Here is a 16,821-nt window from a genome sequence, read left to right on the forward strand (position 1 = left end):
AAAAATACAGGATGTTGACCAAATTACCATTAGATAACAGTGGGTATAATATATTGACAATTAGACAAAAATGAGCTCCTCAGTAAGGACAAAGGAGCAATGCCACTGTGTCTAAAGTGTAATTACAATAAGTTTCTCTAAGAGGCAGGGAGTTCACCTGTTGAGGCTGGGTATAATATAATTTTTGTGTAGCTTAAAAAGTTGGTTGCAAAATGAGACTTTTGTGTGTTAATGTACCATGAATAAGTCTATGTGTACTGTTTGCGTCAATGAGAGACAAAAAGACAAAAAGATTTGAACTTTATGGGTTGACATGGACTTCAAGTGTAAGAGCATGCATGCATTTATGTGTCAGAGTGCTTGTGTGTATATACCAGTGAAGTCCAAGTAGTTGGTGGAGTCGATGATAATCCCCACCAGAGAGAGGTAGAGGGCAGCCACTTTGGCTCTGACCTCGGGTTTAATACAGCGATGGTCAAGATCATGGGAACACAGCAGGCTGTAGATGGCATTGATGGCCTTTCTTTGGACCTTTCCCCTGTCAACACACATACATATGTTTAAAATTTTGCTGAATCCACTCATGTTCCATTCAAATATTTACAGACATTATATACATTCTTTGGCACTTTAAGGTCCATTATGTGGGACCCTTGAAAGAAAGTGAAAAAAAATTGTATATGCATGACAGCTTTGTAATAACGAGGTCATTCGGAGGTTAATATCTCATGGTCTCCATACCCCTCTGACTCCATGTCTAGAGCAGCACTGAGCTCCGTCAGCAGCAGACCGGTGAGGTAGTGCTGCTGCTTGAATTCCTGAGAAAGCTCAAACAGCCCCAAGATCCTCTGCTGCTCCTGGAAGCTACACGAGCCGGAACTCTGAAAGGAAAGATGACAGGTGAAATAAACAGACACAACGCGAGGGGCAGGAAGCAGAATCAGGGTGACATGTTTTCCTTAATGCAAAGCAAAGTACTTTTTCCAACAGCTCTTTTAAAAAGGTATCCCATGAAATCTCATCTACTTTATGTAATAATCTCCCCAAATCACTCTCTGAAAAGTGTCAGTGGTGAAACAATTACCTGAATGGCTGAATTAAAATATGCTTAAGTGCAAAGTTTGACTGACAAACCTGTGAGGAGATGGATGGACATGGTGAGGCCGGAGCGGAAGTAGGGCTGCTGAAGAAGAGGCTCAGGTTGAGGTAGTGCTCGTGACTGCACAGGATTCGCAGGAACTCAAGACGCATGCTGATCAATGTTGGCATTGACACACTCTTAGCTGACATCTTGAAGGCAAATGGAGCAAAAAAAATCAATTAATGCATGACAGTACCTCAAAATATACAGAGAAGGTGAATAAAAAAGGGACACATATTCACACTCATGGAAGCCTCTTCTTTCATAATCAAAAATGAAATAGTTCCCAATGAGGAACTTACTGAATTCATGTATTTGAAGATGCATGTTAAATAGTTTTGGTTAGCTCCCAGTGTTTTTCTACCTGGTTGCAGTAGTTTTTCACCAGCTGAAAGACAAATCCTCGGTCCATGAGAGACAGCAGGTCGTAGAGGAAGAAGGCCAGGCTGATGTTGACTTTCTCTGCTTGCTCAACCTCCTAAAGCAACAACAAGCAACAAACGGCTATCACTGAGCTGAGTGGATCTTGCCGAGCATCTCGTTGTGAAAGCTTTTGATGCTACAGAGGCAAATATAATTAGCTCCTCCGACTCCTCACTTGTTAGGAGGGCGCTGACCCAACCCAGAAGAACAGAAGGCACGCAGATGCAGTGAAAAGTTTTGGGTTGGACTAAGCTACACTCGTCTGACTGAGATACTGATGAGCAAAATGTATTATCATCATTATCATACTCCTGACCTTATGTTGTTTGACAAGGATGGTCCCAATCTCAGCTGTAACCACAGAGACAATAGTGGTGATGTCATCTTTAAACCGGTCAGAGAAGCGGCTTCTTCGAGGGACGTTGTGCTTGTCGAGATGAGACACGTGCTGAGCCATGCTTTTCACCTGTTTAAGCAAACACACACACACACACACACACACACACACACACACACACACGTCACAAACGTGAATCAAATAAAAGCAACTGAGGAAAATGCAAAGGAAATGCATGTTAATTGAAAGCAAGAGTGGTTATGTAAATCAATAATCTGTCAAGCAACCCGACAGATGCAAAACTGATTAGATAAAAATGATGATCTGGTAATAAAAGAGTAACTTTTCATTATTTATCATCACTTTCCATCCTCATTTTTCATTCAAATTACAAAAGAGGCCTTTTATTAACTACAGTGAGCGTCCTGCAGTGAAGTTATTGAAGGAAGAAACATAAATAAGTGACATGAACTGAAGGGATGAGAGTGAATGTGAGTGATGATGCACTTCCAAAACTCCAAAAGAGTGATAAATTGTCAAGCAGCTCGATAAATTACTACTACAGCGATTTCAAAATGTCCATTTATACACCACACATTAAAACTACCATTAATCTTTTAAAGTGTGTGGCCACGAGGTCATGCATTGTTTCTTGTGCCTCATTTTTATTACTTTATCCATTTATCATATCAAACATCTGAAGTAGCCCTTACTTTTTCTCTTATACAGGTGTCAATCCAAAAAAAAAAAAAAAAACACTCTCTGCAAATGAAAAACAAAAAACGCACTAACCAGCAGCTCAAAGAAGAACCAGGCATATTTATAAGCATTCTCTCTGCAAACCCCAGTGCTGACGACCATCTGCAGGGCCAACTCCTCATGAAACTGCTGCAAGAGAGGAGATACACAAACTGTCAAGAAGAAACAGCCTCCCATTGGACAATAATGGAAATAAGACTATCTGCAAGTATTACAGTGAATTAATTCTGAAATACTGGCTGAGCTTTGAACAGGATAGTGAACATCGACCAAAACCGAAACAACCACATCACCAGTGTCCTCAGTGTCACACCACCACCCTGTGGTTACAAGAGGGTACTGGCGGCTGAAAGCTCTGCTCATTAAGCTTTACAGTAGGATGTTTAAAGTCTGAGTGCTGTTCAATGCATGCATAATCCAAACAGTGAGAAGTAGAATTCTTCCAAAAAGCTGTTTTTCTTAATTAAGTATAAGACAAGGCACACTTTCTAGTTAAACATAGCCAGTTATGCTAATGATAACATTATTTAATTCAATCATTTCCAGGTTAATGTGAGTCAATGAGTCTACACATTGTAAATGAGCAATTACTTAAGCGTTGCAGGTTATATTCATCTTAAAATGAAATGTATTACCATATTATACTACAACCTGCAAAATACTTAATTAGAAGACAGGAAGGTTTCAACTAAAATCATTTAGTGTTACAATCATATCATGTTTTCTCATATCAAGACACCTCATTGTGCACCATTATATACTTCAATGTCCATCTAATAATTGATAATATCATGCAAAATCTTCTAAACAGAGGGAGGTCAGCTGCATTATTGTGTATGAATTAAAGCAGTTCAAGATTTTTTTCTCATTAATATTCAAATGTATGCAACAAGGTGCTCTGAACTGTACCTGTGATGTATTACCTTACACACCACATATGATGGTGGTAGGACATGAAAATGTTAAAGAAAGTAAGAACTTCTTTTTTACCTTTCTGTTGGAGGGCCGGGTGTTTCCTGTAAGGTTCTGGTGGTTGCTTACCTCCACATAGGTGGACATGCGGCTGCCTGGGTTGTTGTGGCCCTGGAGACAGAAACACACAGGTTCCATCACATTGAACGTGATGGATGCATTCATTAGAGTGGGTTGTCAAGTGGCCTATTAAAATACCTAATGTACTGTGGGGATGAATAGCAAATGACTGTTTTGTGTGCATGTGCAATCATGCTGGAATATTTACATACTGCACTGTGTGTGTGTGAGAATGCATAGTTTATATATGTAAATATATAAAACCATACATTGACCCGGTGAAATATGCACTTTCAGGAAAAATTAGTGCAAATTTAATAAAGGTTTATATAGTACACCTTTTCAATAATGCAAATTACCCTCTAAGAGTACATGAATATTCTGCAAATCAATAAGGCGTGGTGACTGTCCAGAGACATTTGGTTTGAGGAAACCCTCTGTACCTTGGCAGAGAGGATGTTTTTGACCTCAGCGTCTTCAGCAGAGGTGTGTGGAGCGGGGATGTCAGGGTTGCTACTGCTGCGGACTCTGGACTGGAGAAGCATAGAGCCGACTGTGGCCGCCGTAGCTCGACCCATGGTGCTGTAACGGCTCTCTGCTGAAGGTATCACAGTCCCTGAACCTGAGTCCATGGATGCACAAAAAAGATCAATTCTTAATTCTTAAACTCATAACAGCAAATATGACGGAAGGAAAAATTTCAAACAGGAGACAAAGAAAGCAAATTCATATTTATAAATCCTCACGTAAGTACCTGCATTCTGCATGTCTTGAGGGGGATCAGGTAGACGAAACACCCAGTAAAGGTAAGTCGCCAAGAGGCTGTTCCTACCCTGCTGGTCCCTGATAAGCTCCTGACTGTTATGAAGACTGTTGACAATAGACACCACTGATTCGAAGGCTATCTGGGCCAGATTGGCTGTAGGACACAGACATAGAAATGCATGCAATAATGTTGGAGCTATAATATCAACTACGTAATGAGACAGAATGTTATCCAACAGCAAATCATCACAGTGGAGAAGCTGGCACAGAAGGGTTACTTGACATCCTGCTGATTGCTAAAAAAAAAAAACTGAGCACCATGTGTGACAACCAGAGATTTCCCAAAATGAGTTAGATGGCCATTTTTCCACGGCAACAGTGACTTCAATAAGATATTTGAGTCAAGCGAGCTCCTCACCGGTCTGGCCAGCGATGACCATGGGCTGCATGATGAGGGTGAAGAGTTTATCCATCACCTGATGGAGGAAGAGGACCAGTGGCTCTAAACTGGAGGACGAAAGGGAGATGATGCTGAGCTTCAGCTCATGCTCCAGCTTGTTCTCTGGGATCTTCTCCTCCCTGACCCGCAAGGGGAATGTAGCTCCACCCTCCAGGGCATGGCAGAGGGTGAAGAAGCGCTCCAGGTGGTTGTCCTGGTACAGAAAACGGATGATTTGCTGCAGTGTTGTACTTGCAGGGGAAGCAGAGTGATAAAACGTGACGGAGGAATAAGGAAAGAGACAGCGAAACAAATGTAAGAAGACAGGGTGCGTGTAATGCTCCAGGGTGAATGTCTTACCACAGCAGAGTGGACACTGCATAAGTAGACATGAATGTGCTGTGTGTGTGCACATTCATGTCTACTTATGTGCAAGACAGACAAAGAGAGAAAGAGAGGGTAAGCAAAAAAGACAACGTTGTGTTTGTGTGTGCAACCACTACTCACCTGTGTGTGTACAGATGACACAGCCTGGACCTCAAGGTTGAAAAGGCCTTTGTGGCTCTCCATCCATTTAAGCGGAGGGGCCTGAGTAGGAAGTTTCTACACAACAAAGACACAGGAAATATTACTGTGTGTCTGTGTGCAATCCTTCATATGTCTACAGCCTTCTAACAATCTTGTTTTACTCCTTTACACGTGTAAAGTAGCATGATATGGCCATGCAGAATGATATAATAATAGATGTGTATACCTCAGGCGTGTGCAGTGAATAGTTGATAGGTAGTTTCTCCAAGGCAATGGGCAGACAGAACTGACCAGTCTGCAGTCGGTCATTATTCAATATAGGCAGCCACTAAAAGAAAAGCGAAGTGTTATTTAATTTGAATTCATTTGCAGGTTTGCTTCCAAAAACACTTTTTGTTACTGTGTGAGACTCTTCAGTCATGCTAGTGGCTCTGTAAGGATGTAAGTACGCACAGCAGTACCTCAGTCTGATGCTGGTACAGGAACATCCGCACCACCACCAACAGACTGAGGGACAGCTTCTTCCCCAGGGCTGTCAGGGCTATCACCCCCAGCAGCCCCTCACTGGAGTGAGAGACTGTAAGTAACTATGAGCCACTGCACACTGCTCTTTTACACCTTCACCTCCACCTGCACCTTCTGTGTACTTAACATTTAAGTACACACACACTTAACTAAATGGTCAGCCATTTGCATTTAATATATACATTTTAGTATATTGGTACATTTCATTGGTATATTTTATTCAATTGGTACATTTCACTAGTATATTTTATTCTGTTGGTAAATTTCACTGGTATATTTTATTGTTTGTTTATTGTTTAGTATATTTTATTGTCTTAGTATATTTTCATATCTGGTATATTTTTAATTGCATTTACGAATATTTTTACTGCATGTTGGTTTATTTCATTCTAGTATCTTAATGTTATTTTATAATCTTTCTTATCTTTCTTATTATCTTGTTTCTAACATAGGGGTTGCAATGCAAATTTCATTGACATGTCATGCTCAATGACAATAAAGAAATCTTGAATCAGCACTTCCACGTAAATGCTAATCTTAGCATGCTAGCTCACTTTTTTTCCCTGTGTGTATGTTTAGAAGTATGGTTGGGTAGTAAAGCACAAAATCTCACAGAGTATCCAATGAGCGTCTCACAGCTGCCGATCTGGTTCTGTTTCTGCTGGCAGCTGATGTGGTAGAAGGTGAACAGCAAGTGATGCCTAACTGTCAGACGGGCAGGAAGAGCCAGCTTCACTTCCTCATAGAAGTCTGGGGACCTGAGAGGGAAATAGGAAGTACCAAAGGAAGAAACACAGAGGCAGGGGAAAACACAAGCCAGGGTGAGCGAGAGAAAGATAAAGGGAGAGACAGAGTTACTCAAACTGTTTTTACATGACAAAAATAAGCTCTCACAAAGTATTATGTGACTCAACAATGTGTACTTGCTTGTTATGGTAGGTAACAGGGATGTAGACCTCATGTAAAAATTCAGCGCCACTTGATTTCCCAAAAATGACCTGAGAATGGACAGAGGGAAGAAAAAAACATTAAAAGTTACAACAAAAATATGCATAATACATCTGCGTAGACTAAAGCTGACAGAGCTGCTTATTTATGCACGTGACTCTGTAGTTTACGTAACAGGTTCTAAAAATGATGGTTTTCAAAACACTAACATAATACACCCAGAACACCCATAATAAAGATTTGTTTAGGTTTACAATTTTTTAAGCCTGTCTTAAAACACTGAAAGAGGTTTTTCTTGCTTCTCTTCCTGTCATTTCTCCTGTTCCTACTAGCCAGTAAAAGGTTCCTTCATAATGTTTTTTCAATGTAAGTGATGTGGGACAAAATCCACAGTCCTCATTCTGTGCAAAAAATGTATTTAATTGAAAAATGATTATGGATTTTGAACCCCCTCACTTATACTGAGAGCACATTTCTGTGGGAAGGGATCTCTTAATGGTCAGCATGATCAGGATGAATAATTACATCAAGAAAAACCTTTCCAAAATTCATACAGATACTTGACTTTTGTTTTCAGACTAACTTGAAAAAACATGAAACTTTATCCTTTATACCTTCAGTCTTTTTTTAAATTCATCTTACATTAATTTAAATTATGCAATGGACATACTTCCAAGAGCAAATCTAGTGGAATTATCAGAACAAATCAATTTCTTTGTTATAACAGTGCTGTGAGATTAAAGACAGCAGCACTCACAGGCAGACAGCAGGCTGGGTCCTCTCCACTCATAAACTGGATTTTGATGGTGATGTTTCTTGCTGATGTAAGCCTGTTGACAAAGTTCAGCCTCTGGGGATAGATATAGAGCAGGTTCCTACAGAGACATGGGGAGAGAAAGAGTGTCAGGCACACTTCCTGTTTAATTAACACAAGAAATCTTAATAATCCATTTTATGTATAAAATGCAGCAATTCCAATATACATCACTAGATGGCACTATGTATGCAGCACTGTTATGTAGCAGTAAGGTGACAGTAATGTCACAGAAAATTTCCAACAACCAGTAATTTAGTGTGACCTGTGGTTTTAATACAGCACTGTAATCTGTGCTGAAACCTGGAATACAGGGAAATACCGCAGCTTCCACTGAACAAATGCTCAGAGAACGTCAGTATGTAATTACCATGCAGGGGACTTGTTCACACATGGAGTTACTAATGTTTCGTTACGAGCGAAACCATTTCAGAATTGAGGGCTGATTTAAACCTCTGCTCACAGAGGTTGCCTCCTTGCTGTTACACTACAAGGCAATTTCACAGGTAGCCTGGATGGAAAGACCTAAAAATAGGCATGACACTGAAAATGAGCAGAGCTTGAGTGACGAGTACAGCATGACTGTTGCCTCTGGCCTTTCAGAGAAATAAGCTGTCTGTAAGAGCAAACAAACCTGTTTACACCTCAAGCTACAAATCATTTGCTTTCCAAAACCATGTGTGTATTTCTTCCTGTTGAAGTGCAAGTTTTGTATAAGAGACAATAAACTCAACAACTGTGTTGAGTGGCTTTGGATAAGAAAATACCATATCTAAAACGGAGTGTGTGATCATTCAGTGATATATTACACCTATATTCTAACCCACCTGTAAATGTTGTGAGGCACATAAACCTCGCTAGATGGAAACTCCAGCACCTCCTTGACTGGCCGAATGTTCTTCTCAGCCACAGGTATCAGTGGGATGAGCTCAGTGGACAAACATGCCGGTGGCGTGTCGTGAACTGGAGACATGTCCAACTTTATGGAACCTGGAAGACACAAGATAGGTGAAATTCACAAATCAGTGACCTGCATATGCACTATACTGCATATATCACATGACATCACGTCATGCCATGTGAATTCTTTGCATAATCAATACACAAACAGACACAGACAGATAAAAATACACTTTTTCACCAACATTTTTTGCCAAGAGCAAGTTGAGAAGATCAACACCAACCTCATGTCTGTCCATCAAGTATGAAGCTACAGCAAGTAGATGGCTAGCTTAGCTTACCTTAGCATAAAGACCAGAGATGGGGGCAAACAGCTAGCTTGGCTCTCTCCGCAGGTAACAAAATCCACCGACCAGGATAACTAGGGCAAACTAATTAATATGATCTATATCTATCTATATAAGTTATGTAGAAAAAATAAAGTGTATAAACAACAAGTTGTGGCTATTTCTTGGCCAGGTGCAGTCTCTGTTGCCTAGTAACATCATGGGAACAACAGGACTCTAGGAAGTTACTGCAGCCACCCAAGAAATTGTCAACAAAAACCGAGGCGTCAAACCTTAACATGTTGTTTATACACTGGGTTTATTTTATACAGATTAATGTCTTCATTCTTTCGGCTAAGCTAAGCTAAGCTAACCAGCTGCTACCTGTAGCTTCATATTTAAAAGTCAGTGTTATCAATCTTCTCAACTCTGTGCAAGAAAGGTGCAATTCCTTTAATGTAGAACTATTCTCACGACTAATAAAATAAAATAAAATTCCAGAAGGAGTGTTGTGATGATAGATGACCTGGTATTGTCTTGATTCTCCTCTGTGGAGTGGAGGTTTTCTTGATATCACTCAAGAATTTGTGCAAGTCCTCATCACTCAAACGATCTCCCTCCTGGCACGCACGCAAGCGCACACACACACAAACACAAACACAAACACACACACACACACACACACACACACACACAGAATTAGCCTCAGAATGTTAGGATAAAATAACATAAATTGCAGCCTTTCTTTAAAAAAAGCATCAATCCAAAGTCATAGTTTTATGGTAGAAAGATTGCTAGTACTAATGGAATGGCATGGTTGAGCAAAGAATGAGACAAGGCCAGGCTGTGACTACAAGTTTATCTGTCTGTCATACTTTATGGTGTATCTCAAGGAAGTAACAGAAAGAAAAGTCTGTCTTTTTGTGCTTGGCAGGGGAGGTCAGACCTGTTTGAAGATGGTGCTGATAGTAATGGTAGCAGGTTTGAAGGCAGAAATGCTGCAAAACTGATCATCAATGGTATTGTAACGTTCAGAATTCCTCCTTGGAAGCTGTGTTCTCCGGTCAATGCTGCTGGATTTACCTAGAAAAACAGAGTGTAAGGGTCAAGGGTCAAATGACACACACAGAGCCATACACAATCCATGGAAATGCACACATATGCAAGCAAGTCATCACAGGGTATTACCCATTAGAACAAACACACACAAGCACATACCTCCTTTCAAGCTCTCAGAGTCAGCAACATCGCGGTCTATCGCAGCAGTGGAGATGACATCCATGATTTTAAGGGTTGCCCAGGCAAAGGGCATGCGATACCGTCCCAGCCTATGGCAGAACGTCTCTGCCTGACCTCGCAGCTTCTCCAGCTTGTCTTTGTTCTGGAAGACCAAAAGTAAAATTAAGTTTTAAAAAAATTATATTAAAAATGCCTTTAACTTCAGAACATAGTACATTAAGAGCACATGTTTAAAAGAGTATGGTACAAGGAAAAGTCGGCAGTATCCTCTTTGTGGTTGGACGGTTCAGTGATAGATAATATTACAATATTACCTTTGCAGAGTCACATTCCTTCAGTGTCATGTAAGGTTCAGCACAGTCGCTGATCTCTCCCTGCTGGAGAACCTTTTCAATCTACAATAAAGACAGGTAGTACAAGGGTACATAATCAAACTAAAAAATATCCATAGTTTGTGTCTCTTCTTGCTGTATGCCAAAGACAGCTCTGCAATGAACTCCATGAATAAAAAAACAATCCTGTAATGTTTGATACATGCTGTTCTCAGCATTTTATCTGAGGGGCTATGGATTTCATTATTACCTTGATGACCAGGTAGATATCTGGGGAAGGGTAGGTGATGGAGAAGATTCCAGATCTGGCCAGGGTGGACTGATCCACATGTGGGGTGTGAGGTTTCAAGAAGTTTTTAAACTGTTCTGAGTTCAGGTCAAAGTAGAAGTTCTCCGATATCTGAAGGGAGACAGAGAACCAGAAAAATGTCTCTTTACCAAAAGTACATACGTGGTTACTTTGTTGATGAAATCTTTTATTGACAGCAAATTCAGGCCATAATAAAATGCAAAACATCACTGGAAGGTCCAGTGTTTTCCTATGAAAGATTGAAGGAATTAGTTCAGAACGGGCTCTGGGACACTGCTTTCATGTAAACCAATGGCTGATCCTAGAACGCCATCCATTCATTCCACTCCACTGTTGCTCTACTCGCCTTCCTAATGACCTCAGGCTAGCAGCACAGCCATATGTCCTGATCTGGCTTGGCCTGCTGTGTGTCATGTGATCCTATTCACTAGAAAGCCATTAACCACTGTCCTGCATTCTGCTCATCCCATAGGACCTCCATTACACTGAACACACCACAGCAGCCTTCAAGATAGCAACTGTGCACAGTCGGAAAAGTGTCCTAGGTTGCTCACTTTTGGTTTATTTTAAATGTGATTTCATTAATTGTGGTCGAACAAGCCAGAAAGCCAAACTCCTGCAATGACAGAAATGACCCTGTCCACTTTAACACAAAGCACACTTGCTGCAAGAGTGAATGGTCTCAAAAGACGGCAGAGGAGGAGACCTCTTCTTACTGACAAATGGCGTCTTGGAATCACACATATCACTTCTTAACAATCAAATCCAGCTGACATAAACAGCATATTGTGCTTCACATTGTCAAACAAATGTCAAACAAAGTGTTCACTGAGTTAATATTTATAATTTATTCTGACAACCTTCACTTGAGAAAGTCACCCTTCAACATTCCTCGTGTTAATGGGACACGAGGAGCATAGTAGGCCTTTTGAACATTACATTGCGTACATTAGAGGCTATGTCTCTGACTGACTGGCACACATTGTTGCAATTGCTTAACATTTTCTACTGATGCACACTCGCGACCACCCCAGCGCTACCAACTTAGCATCTGTGTAGCAAGCTGTGGTGTGTTTTAAGACCCCTTTAACAACTTTATTCTAATATGACAAATCGTGCAAGTTTTTGGGCAGACATTAGCAACTATTTTTCCTCAAACATTCTGCAATACAGGTCCATGAATCTGCAGCCTTACTGCTTACTGAAGGCTGCTGCTGCAGTGAATAAGAAATGTCTTGTCAACCAAACAACAGACAACAAAAAACAATGTAGTTTACTTGTTCTGATCACTGTTTGTGTCTTCCCAATGGGCTGAAGTAACAGTCCAGCAAAACTAGGCTTGCCTGGTCTTGTATTGTCACAACAAGAAGACTACAAATGCCTGGAGAAATAGACATTTCTTACCTCTTTTTACTGTGAGGACATATCTGTCTCTTTGCATGTCTACTCTAAAACCTTCCTCTGTTTATATCCATGAATGTGATATCATAAGTAGGCCACTTGCTGGGTCAAATCCGGTGTCTGCACCTTGGCTGATGGGCCGGAGAGGCATGATTAATAACTGGAGTATTATATGGAATTATATGAACATCTGCTGCAGATTTCACAGATGTGAAACAACAAACCTGATGTGAACAAAAAAGCAAACAGACACAGCAACAAAATTCCCATGAGGGACAACAGTAAGGGATGCAGGAAAACAGAGAGAAAACGAGGCAAAGAGGCAGCAGGCATGTGGCGGAAAATAAAACATAACACTCCAGAGGAGGCAGAGCAAAAGAAACAAGTGTGCAGAGGAGAGCTGGAGAAAGGCAAAGTACAAAAGAGAAAGTATAAGAGTGGAGGGTTCAGAGATAAATGGGTCAGTAGCAAATGCTTCACAGTTCCACTACAATTACATATAACTGACAAAACAAGCTTGATATTTTCTCCTTCACTCAGACAGAGACACATTTCGTAGCCCTTAATAGTCTGGATCTGCCTCTGCTAGGCAGGAAGTTGTATTAACCTTCACAAAGACACACTGTGGCTCAACACATAAAAAAAAATTGCCATTTTACGTAAAACACAGTTTGACAATGTGACACTGTTCTTACGGACTGACGTCAGTAACAAGCAGAACTGAAAATATCCTGTTGCCTATATGTCCATTCTTTGACATACAGGCAACACATGTTTATGTTGTGCCAAGACCGTCTTACATGCAGTCCATTTTGAAAATTACAGGGCATTAAATTGCTCCATCTCACCCAGCAGACCATCTTAGAGCCATCAGTCCTGCACACAAGCTGGAAAGCAGCTGGGCAGCCCTGAGGACAGGGCAAGGCCCGTGGCTAAAGCCCTGTCTCATCTGAGAGATCCATGAGCGCTTAAGTACAAACTAAATCCTTCCAGCCCCTTTCACCCAAAAAAAAAAAACTATCCGGCTGTGTAAATCCACAGACAACACACAAACAGCGATCAAATCAAAATGGTTGAGTGGGAAATGGTGGCGCAGTATTAGTAGTTATAGAACCAAAACACACCGACCCCCAAGGGCATAAATATGTGAGGATGATGAAACATTAAACCTTGTAGATTACGCTGATCCCTCACTGCCACGCAGACTGCCAAAAGAAACTACGAGACCTCCCTGCATCAACCGGAGTCACATGACACACAAGCTACCATGAAACAAGGGAGGAAAAAATGACAGCAACACTTTCTAATAAATCAGATGTGCAGTACATGCCATTCAGTCAGCTTTGACTTTTGATTTGGACATTCTGTCATTTTGTGATGTCATCAAAATCACAAGCTTAAATTCCTGCTAGTGTTAGTGAGGATTTACCAGTTTTTCTCGCTGTTAATGAAGTTTTTTTCTCTATTTGCCATATGTCACCATGATTTTCGAGATGCTTCTTCTTACTACATAACCACACGCAAACCCTCACCCACAGTGACTGAGGCTTAACATGGTAATTTTTGGTAAATGGACTGCATTCATACAACACAATTTGCCTCTCATACACCCACTACAACACAACGGACTATGGCCTCAAAAATAAATCAGACATGTATTTCTCATTGATAGTAACAGACCAAAGTTTTAGATCATACATATTTGAGGCATTTTCACACAGCAAACTGAATGTAAAAGTTAAAGATTTAGATACAACTGCGGTCAAAGGTAGACCCAACACTGACAACACTCAGACCGTCTCCACAACAAACACGCGTGATGAGCAAACTGTTATTACTGCAGGGCTGTTGCGCATTGTAAGCCGTCTGTTATTTTGTCCTATCCTTGTACTGTATGTGGTAAGTGTCCAGGATGGAAGTTACAACATACTTTCAGTCAACATTAGAAACACCATTAAGACAACACCAGAAATTGTGAGGACAAAGTGAGGCACAGTTTTTTCTTACCTTTTTCTTCTCTTTCAGGTCATACAAGGCCATAGAGGCAAATATGGGCTCAATGTCAATCTCAAACCTATGAAACCAAGAGGGAAATGGAAATGAGTAATTCAATAATGGTGGGAGAGATGAATACTTCACATACTCATTTCCTTTTGCTGTACTTAGATTTGTTCTATTTTTTCCTATTCTATTCTATTCCTGTAGATTATTGTTGCATTGGGAAAATGTAATACAGTAAGTGATGACATGTTTGAACTGAGGGCTAAAGGATAAGGGGATGAAGCTGCCAAACCACTGCAAGCAGAGAAATGAGTTCAACTAAAACATGTGGCCGTTTTATGGGTTGCAAGGACGAGTGAGATCAAGACTGAAAGGCAAAGACACTGTGTGTGTGTGTGTGTGTGTGTGTGTGTGTAATAGAAAAAAAGAGAACGAGACACAGAGACAAAATCCCACAGAGAGAGGGAGGGACAGCGATTTTCTGGAGAAGAACAACAACCGCTGCACAGCAATCCTCCACTCTCCCACACTGCGCTGTCCGCCACATCTACTGCAAAGCCCTTCTGTGAAACGACTACTCAGACTTTTAAGTTGTGATCAGATGCGACACACAAGAATGTACTGTATGTTAAACACTAAGCAAAAGGTCATGTTTCATAAACAAGGGTGTGTTGGAGTAATTTCCCTTCAACACAACTGTTGGTTCCTTGTCCAACTTTTAAGAGAAACAGAAGGCAGCTGTTTAACCCCCCCTCCACCCTACAGTATTATGAAAATCTATGACATACTTGATGGACTGGCATCGGATCAGAATGCGGTCTCCAGTGTGTTCTTTGGGGCAGTCAGGGATGGGCCTGATCTCTACTGCATCTTCCTGTAACACAATAGCGGAGAAAAATGTTCAAACTCTGTAAAAAGAAATGGAGAAGCTGTTACACTCGGAGGAGATGGAGGATCTCAAACAAGATCTGCAGGTGTTTAGGAATTAATGATCTACAGAATAGAAAAATATACTTCAAGTGTTAACAAGGTGCAGAAGAAAATTTGCAAGCAAAAAAGTTGTAACCTTCTGCATCGCCTTTTTAAATCTCTTTGCTCTCTAAAACATTTAGAGTACCAACTCTCTCCATACTATATCCCACCTCGTCGGCAGGTGGGTACAGGGCAAACAGCTCAGGGTGTCTGTTCCCCTGCCGCGCCTCCTGGTTGAAACGGTCCAGCTCCTCGTGGCTGCTGAAGGCCAGAAGCCCCTCCACTCTCTGGTCTGGGGTCAAACACCGCAAGTCGAAGTCGGAGGAGGCCAGCGTGCGGCCAGAGTCATCACTCAGCCCCGCTAGAGTTGGAGACTTGACCTGGGGCAAAGACAAAAAGAGTGGGGTAAGGGTGGTGACGGAGTTGGGGGTGGGGTAAAAAAAAAAAGAAAAGAGGGTGAGGGGAATAAAATGTGGGGGGAAAGATGGAGCAATAAGAGAGAAGCAAAGGATGAGCAAAATAAGAGGGTATTAAGGCAGAATATCCAGAGGGATGTTATTAAGAGGGACATCAAAGAAAATGGGTACAGTCTAATGAACACTTTATTAATGGATATTCAGTCAAAGCATGTTCTTCCTTTATTTAAACAATATTATTTGACCGAGGTTTGAGTAAGTGGAAAAAAAGACATCCATACTTGCCAACCCGATTGAACTTCCCAGTAGATTTATGACTCTAGTCCCCAGTGTTCCCACATGGCTTTAAATCTCCTTCTCCCTTCTCCCGGTCAAATTTCAGAATCTACCTGAACTCTAATGTATTTTTTAACAAACTCAAATCTATAGCATTTTACGATCCGTCAACCACATACTGCACACTGAAAATGCAGCCTCCGTGATTATGCTGTCAGCAGACACAACAAACAGCTAACGGCCATTTACGCAGTCTAGACAGTTTCTGTTTTGGCCTGGAGACAATAACAGTCACTGTTTTCTTCTGATCAAGGCTCCCTCTTTGTATAGAACACACGACACAGGCTTATGTTGATGTTTTCTGCGTGCTCCAGAAAGCAATATGAGCCCTTACAGGACAACATTCAGCAGGTGCTTCCTTTTTTGTTCCAAACACGCAGTTTTCTTGTCTTATTATCATAGTAATGTACATAGAAAAGACACCAGAATGCAGGAAATAAAGCAAGTGAATTTGACATACAGTAGGGTGGTTACTCGTCACTAGCAATATCTATGTAGTGCACATTAGCTTATGAAGTTCTGTAATCAGAGATCTCCCAGCAGGTTGATGTTTGGCAGACAAAAATGATAGCAGCAAAGAGTGCAGAGCCGACTGGAATAGCCCTGGAAAATAATCTCGCTAGATGCTGCTTATTTATGACATTCAGTGCAAAGACAGCGACATCATTGGCCTGTTGGACAAAAAAAATGAGCAGCAGGCAGAGAAATGAGCTTAGTGCCTTTTAATGAACTCACTTAATAGGATATGCAAATGCACTCAAATGTGTCCTCTCAGACACCCTGGAGTGAGAGCTGAGAGGAGAATTAAGCATCAGAGATGCACAAAAGATGCTTTCTGTTGTACATCGTTGAAATATTTATGTTGCCCTGTGGCTTC

General features: G+C 41.0%; 1 protein-coding gene across 3 annotated transcripts in view; it reads right to left on the reverse strand.

The window, feature by feature from the left end:
- Positions 1-16,821, reverse strand: part of dock8 (dedicator of cytokinesis 8) — a 53,058-nt gene that overhangs the window by 19,489 nt on the left and 16,748 nt on the right. For 2 of the 3 annotated variants that reach the window (XM_041936204.1, XM_041936206.1), the window contains 24 exons: positions 15,363-15,572; positions 15,009-15,094; positions 14,227-14,293; positions 10,759-10,908; positions 10,491-10,571; positions 10,156-10,318; positions 9,884-10,020; positions 9,464-9,557; positions 8,539-8,701; positions 7,655-7,772; positions 6,877-6,947; positions 6,563-6,707; positions 5,651-5,752; positions 5,404-5,499; positions 4,876-5,110; positions 4,447-4,611; positions 4,136-4,314; positions 3,651-3,743; positions 2,694-2,789; positions 1,881-2,030; positions 1,506-1,619; positions 1,135-1,290; positions 742-881; positions 375-538 (listed from right to left, as the gene is read on the reverse strand). In XM_041936204.1, the coding sequence (XP_041792138.1) occupies positions 375-538; positions 742-881; positions 1,135-1,290; positions 1,506-1,619; positions 1,881-2,030; positions 2,694-2,789; positions 3,651-3,743; positions 4,136-4,314; positions 4,447-4,611; positions 4,876-5,110; positions 5,404-5,499; positions 5,651-5,752; positions 6,563-6,707; positions 6,877-6,947; positions 7,655-7,772; positions 8,539-8,701; positions 9,464-9,557; positions 9,884-10,020; positions 10,156-10,318; positions 10,491-10,571; positions 10,759-10,908; positions 14,227-14,293; positions 15,009-15,094; positions 15,363-15,572 (3,175 nt within the window). The remainder of the gene's footprint in view (positions 1-374; positions 539-741; positions 882-1,134; positions 1,291-1,505; positions 1,620-1,880; positions 2,031-2,693; positions 2,790-3,650; positions 3,744-4,135; positions 4,315-4,446; positions 4,612-4,875; positions 5,111-5,403; positions 5,500-5,650; positions 5,753-6,562; positions 6,708-6,876; positions 6,948-7,654; positions 7,773-8,538; positions 8,702-9,463; positions 9,558-9,883; positions 10,021-10,155; positions 10,319-10,490; positions 10,572-10,758; positions 10,909-14,226; positions 14,294-15,008; positions 15,095-15,362; positions 15,573-16,821) is intronic. The other variant, XM_041936205.1, reaches the window with a different exon arrangement.

This window comes from Chelmon rostratus, chromosome 5 (assembly GCF_017976325.1).
Source record: "Chelmon rostratus isolate fCheRos1 chromosome 5, fCheRos1.pri, whole genome shotgun sequence".
Taxonomy (NCBI): domain Eukaryota; kingdom Metazoa; phylum Chordata; class Actinopteri; order Chaetodontiformes; family Chaetodontidae; genus Chelmon; species Chelmon rostratus.